This window comes from Phoxinus phoxinus, assembly GCF_949152265.1.
Source record: "Phoxinus phoxinus genome assembly, chromosome: 11".
Lineage (NCBI taxonomy): Eukaryota > Metazoa > Chordata > Actinopteri > Cypriniformes > Leuciscidae > Phoxinus > Phoxinus phoxinus.
Genome location: NC_136886.1, coordinates 13,483,009 through 13,505,048, shown reverse-complemented (window position 1 = coordinate 13,505,048; position 22,040 = coordinate 13,483,009). Strand labels below are relative to the sequence as shown.

The following is a 22,040-nucleotide window of genomic DNA, read 5'->3' as shown; positions in this document are numbered from 1 at the left end:
CAATTAGGACATTTAAGTAGCTTTTATAAACGTTTTTGTTTCGTGTTTTAGAAAGAAAAGAAAAAACATTACTGATGTGCATCTTGCGTCACAAAACAATGGCACTGATGACATATTTTAAGATACGCCAGTGCAAGTTGCTTTCAGTTAAAACAGCTCAAATATGCATTTTAGTCTGGGACTTTGTCTGTGAAACCGGAGTAAATGGTCATCTCTTCTGGGTTGGCAGTGATGTAGGCTATGTCAAATGTTAGGCATTGTTTGTGGATAAATTCAATACTTTGAGAAGTGTGTTTTTAAAATAACTTTTTTTATTTATTATTGTAATTGGCTCTACAGGACAAAACAAATCCACATCAAATGAGTTAAATGGAAATATGACTTTCTTCTGGTCCCAATTAAATTATTATCAATATAGCCTATATTTGTCAGAATATTGATTACAATCTTTATTGCAAAGTGCGAAACACTGCATGAACTCACTGTCATAAGGCAGAAGCAGCTGTGATGATACACTGGGCTGAAGGCGACTGTGATTCATAGACATTCAGCTAAATTTCCTCTAAGTTTTTTTCCCTTACTGTTTATGTATTTGAAGAAACCATTCTTCCGCGCACAACAAGGATGCCGAATGTGGTGACGGAAGCGATTATTGAGTCTTATGTGCTCATGTTTTTGGTGATGTCAGCGTTTTTTGTGTACTTTTGTGGCATGGTCTGGGCATTCTGCAACCCTAAACTCAGTGGCTTCGCTGAAGAAACAGAGTGCGACACGAGCAGTTTTTCACAAGTCCCTCTGCAACAAATATTTGCAGATCCTGAGGATGTGGAAACACATCCCACGCACTACATTTGACCAACTCCGAATGTCTGTCTGGATCACTCGAGTTACATCGCTTCGTGCTATATTGTGGATTCATATTTTGAATTTTATAGAAAACATCACACAATTTGCTACAGTATCTTAAGTTTATTTACCTGAACATCTGCACGCGTACTGTTACCAGAAAACTCCAGCTTCAACACAGAGGTAAGATTGACGAGCCAGTACTGTCGTATTGTTTGGGATAAAAAAAAAAAATCTCTAAACAAATTTATTGGCAAAACACTGAAAGCTAAGTTGGTTATTCTTTGTTAACACAGGGAAGTGCTTCTCTGATCTTCATCGCCATGGCAACCCATCAATACCTGCAACCCCCATACATTGCTAACTAATCTGGAGAATTACAGAATTCACACAAACTCTTGTACACACACACGCACACCACTGAAAGTACATATACCATTTTTTCTCATGTTTTTCCACACTTGTTCAATACAGAATTTGTTCATTTTTATTTTTTATGCTCATATAAATGCTTTGGCAATACAATGTACAATTTGTCATGCCTATAAAGATCATTTGAATTTGAATTACAATCATTAGTTTCTGATATGTATGTTTATTTAATGCTGTGTAGTTGAATGAGTTGTTACAACTGCACTTCAACTATTACCTTGTTGTGTTTGCTTTATACTTTGAGTGTGAACAGAAAAAAAATAACATTGTACAAGTCTCACTTGCACATATCAGTGTATCAGCTGAGTGAGAAGAACCCATTTTTTGTTTAAAGAGGATTAGATCTCTCAAAGTGAAGTTGAACTGAAATCTCAAGACACATTAAACAGTTAATACTTTGCCAAGCAATTTATTAATCATAAAAATTTACACAGTCACACACACACACAGTTATTAACTGGAAAGAGATGACAGAGACTAGCCATATATATATATATATATATATTATTAAATCAAATCATTTTGGAAGAAGGACCTTTGGGTGACAAATTACAAATGGAATAGATAAAAATACATGTCAGATTTGTGATCCCATTTCTGTCAGAGACTGCTGACTGTTCAAAGTACTCACAATGGTAAAAAAACATTCACCTTGGAATACACTGCAACAAAACTAATGTAAATATCACAATAATTAGCCATTCATAATAAGTAATAAGTAGCTCAAAAAGTAGAGCATAGTGCTAGCAACCCCAAGTTCATGGGTTCGACTCCCAAGGAAAGCAATAACTGATAAAATGTGTGCCTTGAATGTTACTTTGGAATTAATGCAAGTACTTGTTTGTAAATTTACAAGTAAAAAAAAAAAGTGAAGAACATGATAGTTGCAATGCTGGACTAACACAATAATTTCATATAAAGTGTTTCGATCTTCATGAAAAACAAATTAAGGAATTCCTTAAAGATTTCTTTGTGGGGATAGAATGCATGATAGTTTTGACTCCATATTTTACATTAGATTTTTGCTTCGATATCTAGATCCTCGTCTCTCAGTTTCTTACGCACTGTATCCTCAAGTTGCAATAACTTCACATACAGGGCCTCTGAAATAGTTTCATCAATGTCCATCTAAAAAAAAAAAAAAAAAAGACATTATTGTCAAATTATGTAGATATGAGTAATGAATGATATGAACAGGATCAACAGCTGAGATACATAAAAGTTCAACCATTTCTTAGCAGAACCAACCAAATCACAAAGAATATTAACCCTATAGACTAAAATTTCCTATATAAAACTACATTTTAAAATAATTACAATTCTCTGGCTAAAATGGGCATACAAATAGATGAGTGAGGAATCCGCGTGTCAGGTCTGACCTTGCGTGGTTGGGTGTAATTGTTTCCAAGCCCAGAGGTCAAACTGTGGTATTTGGCCATTGGGTCCAGTGACTCAGGTTTCTGCATGAACAGCCAAAACTGTGTAATAAAAAAACAATAGATGAAAACTGAGACCAGGTGAAATGTATGAGGCCAAGTCATTCCTCCAACTGACTTGCAACACTAAGCTTCAAAAACTATTTGTCAAAGTGGTTTCACTTATTTATTTATTTTCCATTCCATGTACTATGAAACATCTATTTTTTCCCAGTCAAAGATTTCAGAAGAAAAAAAATAAAAAACAAAATGAAAATAATTTTTAAAAAAAATGTAGCATACACTCACCGGCCACTTTATTAGGTATACCTTGCTAGTACTGGGTTGGTTGGACCCACTTTTTACCTTCCGAACTGCCTTAATTATTCGTGCCACAGATTCAGCTAGGTGCTGGAAATATTCATCAGAGATTTTAGTCCATATTGAAATGATAGCATCACGCAGTTGCTGCAGATTTGTCGGCTGCACATTGATGATGCGAATCTCCCTTTTCACCACCCAAAAGTGCTCTATTGGATTGAGATCTGGTGACTGTTGAGGCCATGTGAGTAAAGTGAACTGACTGTCATGTTCAAGAAACCAGTTTTAAATGATTTGAGCATTGTGACATGGAGCGGTATCCTGCTGGAAGTAGCCATCAGAAGGTAATAAAGGGAAGGACATGGTCAGCAACCATACTCAGGTAGGCTTTGGTATTTAAACAATGCTCATTTGGTACTAAGAGGTCCAAAGTGTAGCAAGAAAATATCCTCCACACCATTACACCGCCACCAGCCTGAACCATTGACTACAAGGCAGGATGGACCCATGGCTTTTTACACCAAACCCTGACCCAAGCATCTGAATGTTACCGTAGAAATCGAGATTCATCAGAACAGGATCTTCTACTGGGGTGAGCCTGTGTGAATAGTAGCCTCAGTTTCCTGTTCTTAACTGACAGGAGTGGCACCGGCTGTGGTCTTCTGCTGCTGTAGCTCATCTGCTTCAAGGTTTGACGTGTGGTGAGTTCAGAGATGCTCTTCTGCAAACCTCAGTTGTAACGAGTGGTTATGAGTAACTGTTGCCTTTCTATCAGCTCAAACTAGTCTGGCCATTCTCCTATGACATCAACAAAGCATTTTCTCCCACAGAACTACCACTCACTGGATTTTTTTCTCTTTTTCAGACCAATCTTGTAAACCCTAGAGATGGTTGTGCATTAAATGAATCCCAGTAGATCCGCAGTTTCTGAAATACTCAGACCAGCCCGTCATGGCACCAACAAACATGCCACATTCAGTCACTTAAATCACCTTTCTTCCCCATTCTGATGCTCATTTTGAACTTCAGCAGATCTTCTTTCTTGACCATGGTTACATGCCTAAATGCATTGTGTTGCTGCCATGTGATTGGCTGATTAGATGTTTTTGCATTAACGAGCAGTTGAACAGGTGTACCTAATAAAGTGGCTGGTGAGTGTAATGAAATAATTATTCAACTTGATGATGCCTGAACCATTTGGGGTGATGCTAGTACATACCAAAGCCTCCGCTCCATTGTAAGGTGAGAGGGTAAAGGTGTTGGTGAAGACTCTTATCTGATGAGACAGGACAGGACATTAGAACATTATCACAGTGTTAAATTTGTGAGTGACATTCCAATTATCGTGTTGATAAACAAGAAGTAAAGTAAATTGGGGACCTACAAGCCACATTATTGGCATGATGAAGGTCCAGAAGAAAGATGGTAGAATGCCATAGGTGAGGTTAGTCATGACCAGACCAGGACAGATCACTGAGGAATACAAACCCTGAGAACGATTCAGTAGTATTGATTAATAATTCACAAATAATAAAATAATAATGGTATATTATGATACTTTATATAATGTCATGCAAATATTTGGGAGTGTGGTTATCAAGTTGTGCAGGGAACTGGGAACTTACCCGGCTGTTGTAGTGGCGGTTTAGGGCAAAGCTTAGTAGATCAGACGCATATTTCGAGGAGCTGTACGGCTCATGGCCTTTCTGATGCTGCATGTCATCTACACTAAAGGCCGATCGCTGGGCATTACTGGAAGATGTCCAGATCATTAGAGAATTGTGGTCCGTCTGACACAATAAGGGCTCCAGTTCCCTCACCTGTCACAGGAGAAAAAAAAGACAGTTGGATTAGGGAATGTACTGCTTAATTTCTGCATACTAAACAGAATTACAAAAACACTGATTGTTTTTGTCTTCCATTGTATGGCCATACTGGTAATGCTGCCCCAAACTATCACCTTTAGGCGAGCCAAAAGTTGACATGTCTGGACACTCAAAAAGCCACATACTTTGTCTTAAAGGCACACTATGCAAGATTTGTACCTTAATATAACAGCTTTGAAGTAGGGCTGCAACGATTCCTCGATTAATGTTGAGTATTCGATTTAAAAAAATCCTCACTTGCAAATTACTAACCGGCAAAATACCGGAAGTGGCGCATTCCACAGACGAGAATCCACGAACCGCATTATTACATCGTTTTCTAAGGCTACGCGATCTATTTAAAACCATTTACAATCATAATATGGCATAGTGCTATCATGAAATCAATAAGCCTGTGATATGTGCAAAAAATATTTTAAAAATATGCGCTGGGAGGTTTTTTATTCCCCACAGAGAAGACGCTTTAATGCGTGCAGATTGTGTTAAAAGTACCTCAGCTCCGTTGACCGTAAGCGCTGCTCCACACACACACACACACACACACACACACACACACTCACTCAGTCTCTGCATGTGCTGTTAGTTTAGGTTTCCAATAATGTGCATTTGGGAACGCAAAACCTCGGACGCGTGTTTCATAGTTGCACTTCATGTCTTCATTTATATGCGTGTCAGGGTCTCGGGTTTCTCCAACTCCTCTGCGTGCTGTCAGTTTGTGTGGCTTATAACAGTCATCTGCACGCCGTTTCACAAGATTAGTAACGCAACTCATTTATAAATATACGCTAACACAGGAGAATACATAAATATCTTTCTGAAATATCTGCTAATTGTTGTCCATCACGATTTCAAAATAAAAGTTTAACCCTTGCACTGAGTTTGCATGTTTTGACGTGCACGGTGCACATGCTATTTTTCAAGAAATTAGAGCAGCTGTTGCATCCCTATCATACAGAAGAGACAAAATATTAAAGATTAAGTTGACATTTGAATTTAATTTAGTTTGGCCAATATTAAACAAGGATTTGATCATGCCTTAGTAGTGTAACCAGGACGTTTGCGCACTCTGCAGGCATTTATTTTTACGTAATGTACATGTTGTACAGTTATGTTTATATAATTTATTTTACATGGTGTATTTTAACAGCGTAGTTCAATAAAACCCATATGATTAATTTGATACTTTATTTGAACAAATATTTATTGTTATTATATTTAGGTAACACTTTACAATAAGGTTCATTAGTTAATGTATTAACCAACATGAACTAACAATGAACAATACATTTGTAACTGTATTTATACATTTTTGTTAATGTTATTTTCATTGTTTGTTCATGTTAGTTCACAGTACATTAATGTTAACAAATACAACATTTGATTAATGTATCAGTAAATGATGAAATTAATATTAACTAGGATTAATAAATGCTGTAGAAGTATTGTTCATAACTAAGGTAGTTAACTAATGAACCATATTGTAAAGTGTTACCTATTTGTATTTAAAGGCTGTTGTTCACATGGATCTATTTTTATTACCACAATTTTTTATCCGATTACTCGATTAATTGATGGAATAATCAGTAGAATACTCGATTACTAAAAGAATCGATAGCTGCAGCCCTACTTTGAAGTAATTTCAATGGTAAACGAACTCGTAGTAGGGCGAATCTTCCCGATAGCGGCGAGGGGGGAGGAGATGAACTCTGCTGGGAAAACCAGCAATGCAGGTTTGAGAGGTGGCACCCCGCCCAATCTCCAGAGAATCACAACTTGCTTTACGGCACGACGTCACATACATCAACAACATATGAAGCAGCCTCTATGGAAGACACTAGCACGCATTTCAGACGTGAATCATGAAGTAAATCATTTCAGTCGACGAAGAAAACGTGGTCGGAAGAGTCAAGTGAGTTCAGAGACGTCTCTGCGTGAGTGGTATTTACGACAGTAACGTTAATACAAGTACTTCACAGCGACTCTAGGGGCCGCTGTTTGACAAAAGCGGAAACTGCATAGTATGCGTTTAAACAACACAGTGAGGAACAACATCCTGAGAACAAAATGGCTGAAACATGGTTATAAATAAATTATAAATGTCCATTAGAAAGTTCAATTTATTTGAAATCGAAATCTTTAAAAAAAATTATAAATGTACTGTCACTTTAGATTAATTTAATGCACCCTCCTTTCTAAATAAAAGTTTTTTAAAAATCTTACAGACCCAAACTTTTGAATGGTACTGTATATTTTAGTTTTTTTTGTTTATATGTATTTGTTATTTATTTTTATTTTAAATAACCAAAACAAGAATATAAGTGTGAGAGTAAGAGAAGCAGAGGGCAACTTGACTAGAAACACAAAGCCTCATTTGATCCCCCTCGCTCTGTGCCGTCTCAGCAGAAAATCGATATGTCTTGTCTAGCCTTCGAGGACACAGAGTGTCATATCTACTGCAACTTTAATGTCTGAGCCACTTGAGTCACAATAACGCCACTGTAGAGAAGCAAGAGGAGTGAACTCTGCTGCCCTGAATTCTCGCGCTGATGACCAGATGCCTCAGTGCAAATGAATGAGCTCTTCAATTAACATCAGCAACATTTCACAAGGAAGCACAGGGCTGCAATTTGAGGACTCAAAATAACTTTAGCACTAGAGACATTCGGATGAATTATTGATCGGGCAGCTGCCAGGGAACAGGTTGTTGACAAGAGTGAAATGAATGCTGTGGCATCCATGGATGAAATATTGTTCTTGGTGATCTTTTTGAGGCAGATTATTGATTTGATAGTGTTGCACGGAAAATACAGAAATACTGTTCTACCACAGACAAATTATGCTCCCATAGAAATAGTGGTGAAAAAAACATTAGTTTTGTCTCTGTTTGTTATTATGTTCAGTTTATTTTTATGTGTGGTCATTGAAACACACTCGCTAGTTCTTATGCATCAACTTACCAGAAGGAAATGACCAAAAAGATTAGTGGCGAACACCTCCTGCAAACCAATGGGTGTGACCTTATCTTCCTGGGTCAGAATACCCTCCGCCGTGGCAAACATGTGAACCACATTTCTGATGGGTAGATAAAATGAATTATAATCAAAGACTCCTACTATAGTCAACGTAATATACTATAATATAACAGCACACTGTCTATGGCATAAGTATATAATATAACCTGCATACTAACTTTAAAAGGAGTATACAACAAAGTACCAGTACTAAGTACGTAACAATCAATGTTTTAAAATGTGTATTACTGAATCCCTGGCTGATGGATGCATTAACAAGCTATTTTTTTGTTAATTTAGAATTACATGCATAAAAGAAATTTGCATGGTATGCACAGTTTGTACACTGTTTTATATTCTTTTCAAGTGTATTACATCACAATATAACTGTTTTACTGTATTTTTGATCAAATAAATGCAGCCTGATGTTACCGACCCCACACTTTTGAACAGTGGTGTATACATATACCACAGAAAATTTCTAAAATGTTTGTGCCCCAACATTACTTCCCTCAACTCTAAATCTGATATTGTTGTCATATTATTGTGACACATTAATAATAACAGTTTTCTATTTTAATATATTTTAAAATGTAATTTATTCTGCAATGGCAAAGCTGCAGCCATTACTCCAGTCTTCAGTGTCACATGATCCTTCAGAAATCATTCTAATTATGCAGAAGTGACAGTTCTTATTATTAATGTTTAAAACAGTTGTGCTGCTTTATTATTTTTGTGGAAACCATGATGATACATTTTTTCCAGGATTTTCTTTGATGAATAAAGTTCAAAAGAACAGCATTTATCTGAAATAGTAAAAAAAAATTAAAGTCTTTACTTTGACTTTTGATCAATTTACTGAATCCTTGTTGAATAAAAGTATTAATTTCTTTAAAAAAATCTTACTGAGCCCAAACCCTTTGAACGGGAGTGTAAATAGAAAAAAATACTGTACCTAGAAAACAAGCCTTTATAAAAGGCTTTGAGATCTACCCTGGGATTAGGCATGATTCCAGCATTGAGATACAGATAGTCCAATCTGTTGTACCTGTTAAAAAAAAAAAGGTATAAAATATTAAAGTTTTAATATTTTAAATATTAAAATATTTTTTATCCACGTTAATCAAACTGGGGGCTTCAAATGTGCTTCACTGGTCATATAATACCAACTATTGATGGACTAATCTGATTAACTTTGTATGAATTCTTGCAATGGCTCCAATGGGTTTAAAAAGTACTCAAACTTTTCATTACATATAAGAGCATTTTATTTAGTTGGTTTATGGCATGGATACTAGAGTACTGAAAGTTTTTTGCATCGGTCAACAGGGAACAATCTCACAACTTTGGCTAACATTATGGGAAGGTTAATGTTAATAGAATATTTGTTATCCGTCTTTATTAAGTTGATCAAACCATTGGGACAGAGGTCTTCATTCCTGCTCCTGGAGGCCCACGATGCATCAGAGATAGAATCCTTCTCTACTATATAGTATGCGAAAAACAGTATGCCAAAAGGGTAGTATGAAATGTATGTTTTTTTAACGGTTAAGTATATTCAAATGTAGTACCTACTTATACAGTAGGTATGCGATTTTGGATGCACCGCCACTGCCCTGCAAAGTTTATTTCCAACCTACTTCAGCACACCTGCCTGTGATGTTGAAGCAGTCCCGAAGAGCTCGATTAGCTGGTTCAGGTGTGTTTGAATGGTTGGAGCTAAACTCTGCAGGACAGTGGCTGAAGACCTCTGCATTAGCTAAACATTTTTTGTACATCATTCATGGAACATTTTTCAAAACATGAAACAGTTTTTTAAACGTTACTATCTGCTACTTTTTTCAGATAATTCTGATTATAAATTATGAAATAGACAAAACATTCCCCTAATGTTTTCACTAACATTCACATAATCAAGGGGGAAAAAAAGTTACAACATTTAAAGGTATGATTGGTAATTTTCAGAGAGGCCATCAATAGCGAGCTAGCTTTGAAAGCATACGATCCCACCCTCCCTCAAGAGCGCTCTACAAAGCCATGCCTCCTTCAAATTACATGAACGTGCAAAGTAAGGAGTGAACAAAAGCGTCACGAAAGACTGTGTTAAAGTACATGTCTCAACATAACTGTAAGAGCCAAATGCTGCTTTGTATTCAGGTTGTAATTCCTTTTGTCTAACACTGGGTGGCGCATGTCTGTAAATTGGCCTCAGGTATAAAGGTAGCAAATACAATGTTGTTGGCAGGTGTTTGACCCGGAAGGGCAAAGGGTCTTTGACCGCTTGCGCGCAGTGCCTTGTATTGTTACACTGATGAGAACTGCTGTGGGCAACGTGCTGTATTGGAATAAATGGACCACTTTGGATTTCAACGACAACATTTGTCTACATGCGTTTTTTTAGCACAGGGCAATCAAGTGAGCGTAGCACTCGTAACATCTAGCATGTCAGCCAGGCCTTCCCCGGGTTCAGGCACCTCAGTAGTTTGGCATTAAACCGAACTCCTTAAAGGAACCGTATGTAAGAAATGTATTTCAAATAATCATAACATGGCCCTGATATGTCAGTAGAGAAGAAAAAATCATGTTCATTTCAAATACTTATATCACTGACAACAACAGTAGTCCGGCCAGGATATTGTCATTTAAAAGTGAAGTTGCAGCCCTCAACTGATGTTGATGTTGTCATGTTGTGTTTTGCCTGATGAGCCACTCTCCACCTATCTACCAATCACAAAGTCAGTAGTGTTTCGGCATCTGGGTCAAGTCTTGCCATTGGAAGCTCCTTGTAGCAGCCTACGTTGCAGCTGGATCCTGCATCCTATCTGGCAACCTCGAGTCAGGGGGGAGGGGATACACCGCTCTACAGTAATTTGAAAGTGATTGCAGTAGCAGTTTTGGCCACAATCTTACATACGGTTCCTTTAAATAATAACGTTACAATAATAATGAACATAAACAACTTAAAGAGCTCTGACCTTTACCACCTGACTGCTGCAGATTAATTTAGTCCTTAATAGCGTTGTCAAAGAAACGCATACATTCGAGTCCCTAACCGCTCCGAGTATAATTTCACGGGTTTCCATATCATCCAAATTACAGTAGTTATGGTGTGAATGCAGCTTTAGCTTGTTGTTTTGGTTCAGGAGGAACTATGGCTGCTGTTCTGGTGGCTCATAGCATGAAACTCATATAGCAATTTAAAACACGTTTATGACGTGTGAGGTCTGCATGAGCAGGGTGTGCGGATGTAAGGAAATCCATAGGCTTACTGCTAGTACATTCGGACCTATGATTGGAAGAACATTTTATGGTCCAATGCCTTCCACAGACGAGATATACATATAAATACATTTAGACCACTTAACTTAGTGATTCTATCAGGATGTGAAGAGACTTTCAACCAGCATAACAAAAAATGTTTCTGGAACAAATCACCTAAATAGAAATTTCAGTCTGTTCCTCACACAAAACTATAAAATAGCTTCAAAAGACTTGGAATATAGTCATATAGATTACTTTTATGATGCTTTTTAGAGCTTAACAGCCCCTGTCACTATATGCTTAAACTAAAAGAATTCAGTATAAGCATAACAGCATGAAGTCCATCAAAAATGACAGTGTATTTTGGTAAACAGGGACTGGGATGTCTTACTTTTGCTTGAACTCCTCAGCAGCCCTGAGTACTGAGCTCATGTTGCCCACATCTAAGTGCAGCAGAGAAACTTGAGCTCGAGGGTGAGACACTAGAAGAGCCTGTCGGGCAGCTTCAGCTCTCTGCATGTTCCTGCAGGCCAGACAGAGCTGCAGCTGGGCATCCTGGCTTAGTAGACGCTCACACAGGGCAAGGCCAATTCCACTGAACACATGACAGCAAACAGGGTTATATGCAGAACATTACTTACAGAGTAAAGAGATGCATTGTGCAACATGTCAACTACTGGCTATATGAGAACACATACAGAACAATACAATTAATTATTAGGTATTTCTTTCAAAAATGTCTTTTGGTTATTTAAAACATAAAGATAATAGAAAAAGAACCAAAAGTTTTCATCACTATGATAATGACAACAGAATGAAGTTTAAAACTGATGTGAAACTATAAAGAAAACAATTAAATGCACACAGTTTCGTTACCTGTTCGCACCGGTTACCAACACTACTTTCTTCATCCTATCTTTACATTCATACAATATATGATATGCTACCTGTGATATTGTATTGTACTTTCCCTTCGCAACAGTTTCTAGTGTGGTATTTCGCCAGTTTGTGTACGCATGGCACGGATGGAGTTTGCACAGCCGCCATGGTGTGATTGGAGGTCATACTTCTACCGGCCAATCAGCTGTTTCCTTTCTGTGACGGGACATCTACTCTGACCAATCAAGACTTAGCTACTGGCTCTGGCTACTGTCAGACCAGGCTAACCAATCGTCGGAAACCTAAGTAATGTGATGGATAATGATAATGATAATAGATAATGTGATAAAATAAAACTGAAACTCAGTTTTAAAATTAGATTTATTAAAATTAGGGGGGAATATGAACTTTTAAAAAGCAAATAACGAGTACAGACAACGTACAAATTAAGCTGCACACAAACGTCAAATTCACATACAAATACACATTTTATTACTGTGAAAGTATGAAATCTGCTTTTATAATTATAAAATATCTAGACAACATGTTTAGAGATTCATCAATTTATTATATCTTATGTACAATTTTCTAACACATAGGCCTACATGTACAAAAGGTTATTAGTGGAAAAAAAACTGCTATTAAAAGAATACAGCACTTAAACTTAGGGATACGAATAGAGCATCACACGATTAAAGGATAAAAGAAAGAAAATGCAGTATATTTTTCATATTGATAAAAAATAATCCAGTTTCCCCTTAAGTGTGATAAGATATTGTCAATGTAGAGAATATATATAAAAAAGTTTTTCCTCTCCTCACAAAGACGTGTTTTATAAAGTGATAATGTTGAATATTTCCAGGTTTTTGTAAACAAACTCAAAGTCTCAAAAAGGACTATAGCCTACTGTTTTGTGTTTATAGTATGAAAGAAGAAACTTTAATAGACTTGCTGAGAAAACCAGCTGATAAAACATTTAAACAGTGCAGAATTAGAATTTAAAGCATATCTATAATGCAACTTAATCAGTCATGTCAAGAATGTTAAAATTAATCTATACATGTAGATAGAGACTTTCAAATCCACAACACTTATATAATGGCAGATATCTCAACTGACCCCAAAAGGTGCACACATTTTCAATATTATAGTCATATACAATGACCACACAAAAATGATTTACAAGTATACAAGTTAATTACAAAAGTGTCCCATTTGCAGCACTTTTCACATGCAAAAACACATCACAACTTACTGTAAACCATCATAGTGCATCTGTTCAATACAAATCCAGTATTTATCCAACAGTTTATCAATTCAGCACCATCTAGAATATACTCTAAAATAAAAGAAAGACTGCAGCTTTAAAATAAGCTTAATTTCATCTTTGATCAATGAAACTGGTGATAATAAATGTACTTACAGCCCCATTCGGGCCTACTTTGAGAATAGATGAACACACAGGACAAATGTAATGATTTTTTTTACAATTACTATTAAGTCATTTTACTATATCAGATTGTATCCAACTTCATGCAAATATTGTAACAGATTTCTGTAAAAGGATTATGGCTATTTATAGCTCATTATGCTGACATTACTGTTTCTTGATACAAACGTTGTTTTGAGCAAAGAAAAATAATGAAATGGACTTAAATACCGTAATCACCATTTTCACCATAACAAGCAAAACACTTATGTAAAGCAGCACACTTAAATATAAACACATATATAGGTAGTTGCAGGATAACTATACATTTTACATTTACAATTTTAATTTAATCTTTTCTGGTTTTTAATTTTAAATTCTGTGGCAACCAAATAATCTTTCTGTTACTCCACTTGGTTGAAAGTGGTCTTTGCAGTTTACTACAGAGAAACAAAGAAAATATGCAAAATAACAAAATACTTTAGCATTTTCAATAAATGAGATGAACATGTACACAAACGTCAAGTGACATCAAGATAAAAACCAAAGGTGAATCTAAATGTCAATTAATGATTCTTATTTACATTCAAGCTGTCTTCGGCCTCAAAATACTGAAAACAACATTAAATTGGAAATAATAAAAGGCCCATTAGTAGCCAATACCATGTTTTAAAGCCTCTTTCTATTCAGAAAAAGATATTTTATAGATATATCGGTTAGTATAAAGTTATTTGAAGAAAACAAACAGTATGTAAAATCCAATTCTTCTGTGTTAAAGGTGCATAAATTCATTGCTACATTTTCTTTAGCCTAGGTGCTGCTCAGGTATTGTATGCCAACCGCAGGCACTTAGTTAGGGGGCGTATAGTTCAATCATATATATATATATATATATACATACAATATATATACATATATATATATCAGTTTGCCTTTGCACACTCACAGTGAAAATAGCTACAGAAAAAATTATAGATTCTGATCGAACTTCCTATATATGGGAATGTATAAGTGCGTGTTGCGGTGTGTAGTTGACTGGAGTCCTGTGGGCGAACTGAAATGTCTCGGTGAGTGCCAAGGTTGGCACATTAGTGGCCACTACGGCTTGCACTCCAGTAGTGTGTGATGAATCTCCTGGAAAGATGGACGCTCTTTGGTGTTCCTGTGCCAGCAGCTCAACATGAGCTTGTAGACGGGGTCTGGACACATTGGCGGCTGGGGCAGGTATATCTGAGGATAAGAAAATACTCAGAACTATTAGATGTGGTTTAGATTAATAGGATCAGTTTAATCTCATACATCTCTCTATAATACCAATTAAACAGTTAATTCACACAAAATAAAAATGATGTAATAATTTACTCATCCTCATGTCCTTATAAACCTATAAGACTTTGGTTACTCTTCAAAATACAAATTAAGATATTTTTAATGAAACATGAGAGGTTCCTGTTCCTTCACTGAAAGGTCTAGGTAACAAAAATTCGGGCATTCATTGTAAAACAAATCCATATGAAACGAGTGGAATGAATATTATTCATCAATGTTTTTAAAAACAGTGGAGTAACATGACATTTTATAGATGAACATGTTCTAATCCATACTGCTGTACAGTCTGATTTAATGTGTATGTGGAGTATTTTTCAGCTATGCATATATTAATACGTTTAATTGTTGAATGTTTGGTTTTGTATGCAAGCATAGTTTAGTATGCTATTTATTCAGTATATTCCAGTTGAACTATATGAGTAAAAAATAAGGGGGTGTCTTGTTGGGGTTAGACTTGGGCATTAAAATCATGGGATGAAAATGTGCCCCACTCCGGCCCTGGACAGAAACCTCTCATGCTTTATTAAAAATATCCTATTATTTGTTTAAAAGCTAAACCAAAGTCTTATGAGTTTGGAACTAGACCTGTCACAATCACAAATTTTGTTGTGATGATTAATCGTCATACAGATAATTGAAATTCATGATTTAATTCTGTTTTGTTCATGTCACTTACAGTGTAATCCTAATACATTGTTGTTTTACTTGGAATCATCTATAATAATAAAAAAATTAATAAAATAGGCCCATGTGTTTACTTGAATGTTATGAAAATTAATATTTGTTTAACATAATATAGTAATTATTAGGTTTATGGTTTTACTTTCTTGTTTTCCGTGTGCCTTTGTTTCCTATGTTCCCTATGTTCCCGCTTCTTATATGTTGTCATAGTTACCCATTGTGTGATTGATTAGCCCCACCTCTCTCTTGTTTTCTCCCTCAGTCAACTTGTGTGTATATATAGTCCTCTGTTTGAGTTATTCTTTGTCCGTTCTCGTCGCTGTACAGTGTGGTTGTGTTTCTCCTGTGTTTGTTATTTTTTGTTTATTGTTAAAGTTGGCGAAATGAAAGAGGAGGACATTACCACTCAGCCGTAGCCTCCCTAGCCCACATCCACATCCTGCCATCATCATTCCTCGTTTCAGTCTCCTTGATTTATTGTTAATTAAAGTTAACTGCAGTATCTAGATCCTGCCTCAACTCATGTTTGCTGCAACCACCAATGCTGACTGTCATATAATATAATGCATTCTGATTAAAGATTCTTACTTTATAACAGTTTTTTCAATATTATTTGGCAAAATGTGAAAAAAAAACCACACACGATCAGAGGATTAATCAAAAATGCTGCAGGCCTATTTGGAACGACATGAAGATGAGTAAATGATGACAGAATTTACATTTTTGGGTAAACTATCACTTTAAGCATCCTTTTACCTGTCTTCTCTGATCCCGAAAGAACTCCCCTGTGTTTTCAATGACCTGCTCGTCTGAAAGCTGTGAGTAGGGCTGCTCTTTGCAAAAGGTAAGCATCTCCCAAAGTGTCACGCCAAAAGCCCACACATCACTGGATGTGGTGAATTTCCCCTGTAAAGGACAAAAATCATCCCGTGTCAGACTTTTAAAGACATAGAAGCATGAATGAAAAATACAGAAAATACAACACTTATTTCCTTTGTCAAGTTTATGTGTGTGTCTGACCAGAAGAATGCTCTCCCAGGACATCCAGCGGATGGGCAGCACAGCTCTTCCCTGGATACGGTAGTAGTCTCCACTATACAGGTTCCTACTCATTCCGAAGTCTGCAATCTTGATGGTGAAGTTCTTCCCTACAAGGCAGTTGCGGGTGGCCAAGTCCCGATGGACAAAGTTTAGTGAAGATAGATACTTCATGCCTGAAGCGATCTGTGTGGTCATGTGGTGCAGGTTACTATAGCTGAGACAGTAAAAACATTTGAGTCATAACCTGGTTAAGATCACTCCTTAAAATTTAATCTAGCAATGAAAAGTCGCTTGTTGACTCTATTTATGCAATTCCGTACATTTCCTTTGTAATAATGTGTTTATTTTTATTTTAGGTTCAAGTCCAGGTCCACCAGTGTAATTGCACTTCCAATTGCCATTTCTATACTTAAATGTAAATGTTTAAAAAGATTTGGTATCAACCTGACTGTTGGAGCGTTGCTGAGGAGAGCGATCATGCCTTCAGGCTCATGGCGGGACAGGAACTGATTAAGGTCTCCGTTCTCCATGTATTCGGTGATCATACACAGAGGGTCAGAGCTCATACACACTGCCAGCAGCCTGATGATGTTGGGGTCTTTCAATCGTGACATGATCTTTATCTCCTTCAAGAAATCATTCCTGTAAGGTATTTGGGAAAATATGTCAATTTGGAAGGGGTGTGTTTATTTTAGATGTTACAGATGGAGTGATGGATCAATGAAAATTCAAGGACCAGTTAACCCAAAAATGAAAACTATTTTTTCATCCGTGGAACAAAAACAATAAATATTTTCTGTCATAAAACTAATAACAGCACATGGATGTGAAACAACGACAGAATTGTCATTTTTGTGTGTAGTATTTCTTTGTGTAAGCACTATTACGGCTTTTGTATTTTGTTTTTTGCATGCATTTGATGTTCATTAGGATGTAGCGTCAGTGTTTTGCTTTAATTTATGGGAGTCATGATTGTGACATTTGGGCATGCAAACCTAGCGTTTTTATTGGCATCCGCTCGAAGCATCTTAACAGCTACAAGCACTGTTTGGTTTTCAATGACATCGAAGGAGAAGTCCTCATCCATGAAATCTTGCATGCCTTCTGCTTCACACAAATGCACCTGGCAACACAACAGCAAAAACAACCATTTAGTATATTCATATATCATTTAATGATTTTACGATAAAAAATAAATAAAAAACTTTTATTTAGAAAGCACACATAAAAAAAGAAAGTAAAGACATTAATGTTACGAAATATTTCTATTTCAAATAAATGCTGTTCTTTTTAACTTTCTATTAATCAAAGAATCCTGAAAACCTGGAACCCCCCGCCAGAATTCGTAACATTTAAAAACATTTGAACCGTAATGTACCATAAAACACATGATAAAGCATAGAACAGGAAATTCTTTCAAATGAGTATTATCATTCTTTCGTAAATATACAGAACTTGCCTCTCCAAACTGCCCCTCTCCCAGCTTTTCTTTAAAGGTAAGCAGTTTCCGAGGAAATTCCTCCACAGCGACATCTTTCCCTGACAGCAGGTCCATGGTGAGGGCGGGCACAGCGTAGGTGTTTCCCCCAGTCACACCCTGCAGGTTGACTATGTCTGCCTCAGCATAATGTGGAACACCCTCTTGCACGCTCACTGGAGGAGACTTGGAAGCTGTACTTGTTGATGCTGCAGAAAAATACAAACATCCTGTATATGTATATGTGCAATTGCCCTCCTTATATATTCCAAATTTTGCTTCTGGAACTCACCGGTATCCTCGGATGTTTGGGAAAACTCCGGCAGTTTGCGGACCAGACGGGAGGGCTCTTGGTAGTCGGGTCCCAGAGGGAAGATGCGCTCATAGGTGGAGTTGGACTCCTGCTCGCTGGACCCTGAGGAGGGGCTGTTGTTGTTGTTGTTGTTATAGGTGAAGGTCTCACTCTGTATTGACAGACTAGCAGTTAGTTCATCGTCCAGCATCCTCCGAGACACCTGGAATGAAGGATGTTTAGTGAAGAATGCTAAAAAAAAGTCTCAAATATTTACTAGTCTTTTGATGCATTATGCACCTATGAAATCATATTCACAATCAACTTACGCATGCCTTTTTTTTCATTCATATAAACACTGGAAAATAGCATCACTGTTTCAGAGGCCATGCAGTATGACTACGATAACAGTTTGTCATAATCATCATCCTTGTTTATTAAATTAAGGTCTGGTGCAGAATGGAAGTTTTTTATGCAAGATCAAAGTTATAGTGGGAATATTTTGAGACAAAGACATCATTTAAAATCAGAATTGTACACATAATTACACATAATTGGACACTCACACACTACTGCTCAAAAGTTTGGGCTCAGAAAAGTTTTTAAAGTCTTTTGCTCACTAAGGCTGCATTTATTTGATCAAAAATACAGTAAAGCAATGATATTGTGAAATATTATTACTATATACTAATACTAATTTCTATATAGATCTATTTTCTACTTGAATATATTTTAAAATATAAGTTAATAGTGTGATGACAAAGCTAAATTTTAAGCAGCCATTCGGTGTCACACGATCCTTCAGAAATCATTGAAATATGCTGATCAGTGATAAAGAAATATAGAATTTTAATATAATCAATTATGTTTTTTGTGAAAACTGTGGTTCTTTTTTTCTGGATTATTTTGATGAATAGAAAGCTTAAAATCAGCATTTAAACAGCATTTATTTGAAAAATAAATATATTGTGTGTTCATTCAATGACTCTAAACTTTTAAAAGGTAGTGTAGATCATAGAAGTCTATTTAATCACATTTTAAAGCTATGTAAACTTCTAGCAGTCATAAATACATAAAATAATCTACATGGTTTAAATATTACATTTATTTAATTCCATCTCACCTTCTCAAGCATCTTTTGCCACACTTGTCTCCATAGTATGATAACAATAATGGCGACCAAGATGAAGATGATGGCGACCAAGCAGCCAATCAGGATCCGGGTGTTGCTGTCATCTACTTTGTGGGTGGGGTCATCCTCTAAGAAAGAGGAAAAGAGAAAATAACCTGCAAAGTGTCCTTGAGCTATGGAATGGTGCTATATAAATTATAATATAAATTAAATATTATTATTGATGATGAAAAGATGAATGAAGTTCATTCAAATGGCACAGAACTCAGGGACGTGCACAGGAGGGAGGCCCGCTGGCTAGATACCACTGTCCCACTGCCCTCATCGGCTGAGGTGCCCCTCTTGACTGGATGAACCCCCAAATCACCAGGTAAACATGATTTCGACAGAGCGATCTTCCCTCAGTGCCCTTTTTTGGTTTGGGCCAGTGCCTCTAAAAATGTCTGTGCATGTCCCTGATAGAAACTGCTGGTGCTCAATATATGACTCAACATCAGTGGAAATCTGACCTGGTTGATTACTGGTGGGAGTACCGGGCTTCGGGGGAGCCAGAGTTGTGTTGTACATGGCTGTATCTGAAATCAGGGAGTTAAAACAGTCATTTATCCAATGACTAATGATTTTGAACAGGGTCGATGTCTTTGCATGGTCATTTACTAACCTGACTGGAAGGTGATTTCACTGAACATCATCCAGATGTCAGAAAAGTAGTACTGGCACTTAATAGCACTGGCCATGTGATTGTAGAGTGAGACGGTGACGAAGCGGGCACTGGGATTGACATCATCCATCACAGGGCTGAATGATATAGGTGTGGCCTCCCAGTCCGACTCTGAGCGGAAATAACACACCACCTTCTGAAAGGTCTTTACCCTTTGGGAGAACATGTTGTTACAGTGCACCTGAATCAATTAGGATTAAAAGGGAGACAGAATGAATACAAAAGCATTAATATGGGAGTAATTTAGGAAGAGTTGGGTAATTTAAACCTTTAATCTTTACAATAAGCTTAATTATAGTTAAGTTTCAGCAATTACACAGATTGCACCTTTAATAACACCCTCTTATGCTTGCTTTCCTAGAAAATTCATATGGCAGAAGAGGAAAGAATTGGCGGGTTACATGACATACTTAATACCTTCATGGTGGTGAAGTTGCGGGTGCGGTCAAACTCAAACATGATCTCAACATAACCATTGGGAAAGCTCTCGTTGGTCCAGCCGACATAGTCATAACCAGGCCATACGTTGTACACGTGACTGTGTGTGAAGTCATCGAGACCACACATGCCATCCGTCAGTTGCCCAAGTCCTTCTGTCATACTACAGGGGAGAATAAACACAGAATTTATGTTTTTGTGTGTATATATAAGATATTGTGATGTTATTTCCATCAAGAGGTGCATACATTTTTGGTCAGATCTTGAACTGACGATGCAAGAGTCAAGCACTATAAGTCTATTCCAGCACATCCCAAAGACTTTCAATGAATTTAAGACTGGACTTAGAGGTACCAATTCATGTGTGAAAATTATTCTTTATGCTCCCTCCCAACCATTGAGCCTGATGAATATGGCCATGATGTGTCTTCCTACATGGTTGTTTGTTTAAGAAATGAAAAGCTACACACTACATCAATAGGGTTAGAAGAACTATTAACATGCTAGAAACACAATAATCACTGCAATAATAATCCAATCACAGACTCTTAAGCATTTGCCTATTTAAATCCAAAAAGCGACAGCAACACCGATATATATATATATATCGCTTTTTGGATTTAAATAGGCAAATGCTTAAGAGTCTGTGATTGGATTATTATATATATAATACTACTGCTCAAAAGTTTGAGGTCAGTAAGTCATTCAAAAATATTACTTTTTTATTTAACAGGGATGCATTAAATTGATCAAAATTGACAGTGAAGACTTTCACATTCACTTTACAACTTACACACAAAAAATTATATTAGTTTCAAATAAATTCTGCTTTGCCATCGCAGGAATAAATTACATTTGAAAATATATAAAAAGCACAGCTGCACTACTTCCTGAACAAAAAATTAACTGGATTAATCAGTTTGTCCAATAATGGCAGACAGGAAACAAAGGAGCTGGCTAAAGTTCAGGGAGTAGTGCAGCTGTGCATAAAGCCCATTGTGTGCTAAAAATGCAGTTTATATAATTTCACCACTAGAAGGCGGCATTGTATAAGACTTTATCTTAATTTTTCCCAGCATTTGACACTTGTCGCTCTTGTGATAGTTTAATGACTATGAATGTGTGGATTTCTACTTTGCGGTTTTCTGCCAGCTCTGTCATACGCACACAAGAAGGTAAAAAGACTTTGCACTGTGTCATGGAAGGTATTGTTCAGGGAGAAATGAGTCAATTTCTCCTGTGAACATTGTGAAACCACTGTGACACAAGGCACTGTGACAGCAAGGCGTCCTGGGCCTGGAGCCTTGCTGTCGTCATGGCAACCAAGCAATAACAGGCCAGTTGTAGTTAGCCTGTGTAAGTTAACTGATTCGGGATCAAATTTTCCATGTGGCAGCTGGCATCAGGTAAACCGGTCAGTTCAAACCATACTGATACTGAATTAGTCAT

At 36.8% G+C, this 22,040-nt stretch overlaps 2 protein-coding genes across 6 annotated transcripts in view; both read right to left on the bottom strand.

The window, feature by feature from the left end:
- Positions 1-1,672: 1,672 nt before the first annotated feature.
- Positions 1,673-12,276, bottom strand: hsd17b7 (hydroxysteroid (17-beta) dehydrogenase 7). Of its 2 annotated transcripts, none has more exons than XM_079629094.1 (9): positions 12,049-12,276; positions 11,564-11,767; positions 8,867-8,959; positions 7,858-7,972; positions 4,640-4,834; positions 4,399-4,503; positions 4,234-4,290; positions 2,658-2,756; positions 1,673-2,406 (listed from the first exon to the last, which is right to left on the bottom strand). In XM_079629094.1, the coding sequence occupies exons 1-9, from the start codon at positions 12,081-12,083 to the stop codon at positions 2,293-2,295; spliced, it is 1,017 nt and encodes a 338-aa protein (XP_079485220.1). In that variant the 5' UTR covers positions 12,084-12,276; the 3' UTR covers positions 1,673-2,292. The 2 variants fall into 2 exon arrangements, with proteins under 2 accessions (XP_079485220.1, XP_079485221.1); XM_079629095.1 differs by having other exon boundaries at positions 2,147-2,406; positions 12,120-12,218.
- Positions 12,277-12,428: 152 nt separating this feature from the next.
- The window catches only part of ddr2a (discoidin domain receptor tyrosine kinase 2a), a 33,458-nt gene continuing 23,846 nt past the window's right edge, over positions 12,429-22,040 (bottom strand). Inside the window, exons 7-17 of one of the 4 annotated variants that reach the window (XM_079628922.1) lie at positions 20,571-20,754; positions 20,094-20,334; positions 19,942-20,007; positions 19,424-19,560; positions 18,301-18,523; positions 17,991-18,217; positions 17,527-17,654; positions 16,976-17,173; positions 16,511-16,745; positions 16,247-16,396; positions 12,429-14,710 (exon numbers count right to left, since the gene is read on the bottom strand). In XM_079628922.1, the coding sequence (XP_079485048.1) occupies positions 14,579-14,710; positions 16,247-16,396; positions 16,511-16,745; positions 16,976-17,173; positions 17,527-17,654; positions 17,991-18,217; positions 18,301-18,523; positions 19,424-19,560; positions 19,942-20,007; positions 20,094-20,334; positions 20,571-20,754 (1,921 nt within the window). In that variant the 3' untranslated portion in view covers positions 12,429-14,578. The remainder of the gene's footprint in view (positions 14,711-16,246; positions 16,397-16,510; positions 16,746-16,975; positions 17,174-17,526; positions 17,655-17,990; positions 18,218-18,300; positions 18,524-19,423; positions 19,561-19,941; positions 20,008-20,093; positions 20,335-20,570; positions 20,755-22,040) is intronic. The other 3 variants (XM_079628924.1, XM_079628923.1, XM_079628925.1) reach the window with 3 other exon arrangements.

Coding starts and splice junctions, on each gene's coding strand:
- hsd17b7 (XM_079629094.1), bottom strand. CDS start 12,083: ATGAAGAAAGTAGTGTTGGTAACCGGTGCGAACAG. Junction 7,973..8,866: donor TATAAAGGCTTGTTTTCTAG/GTACAGTATTTT, acceptor TCTACCCATCAG/AAATGTGGTTCACATGTTTG. Junction 2,757..4,233: donor ACAATGGAGCGGAGGCTTTG/GTATGTACTAGC, acceptor TTTATTACACAG/TTTTGGCTGTTCATGCAGAA.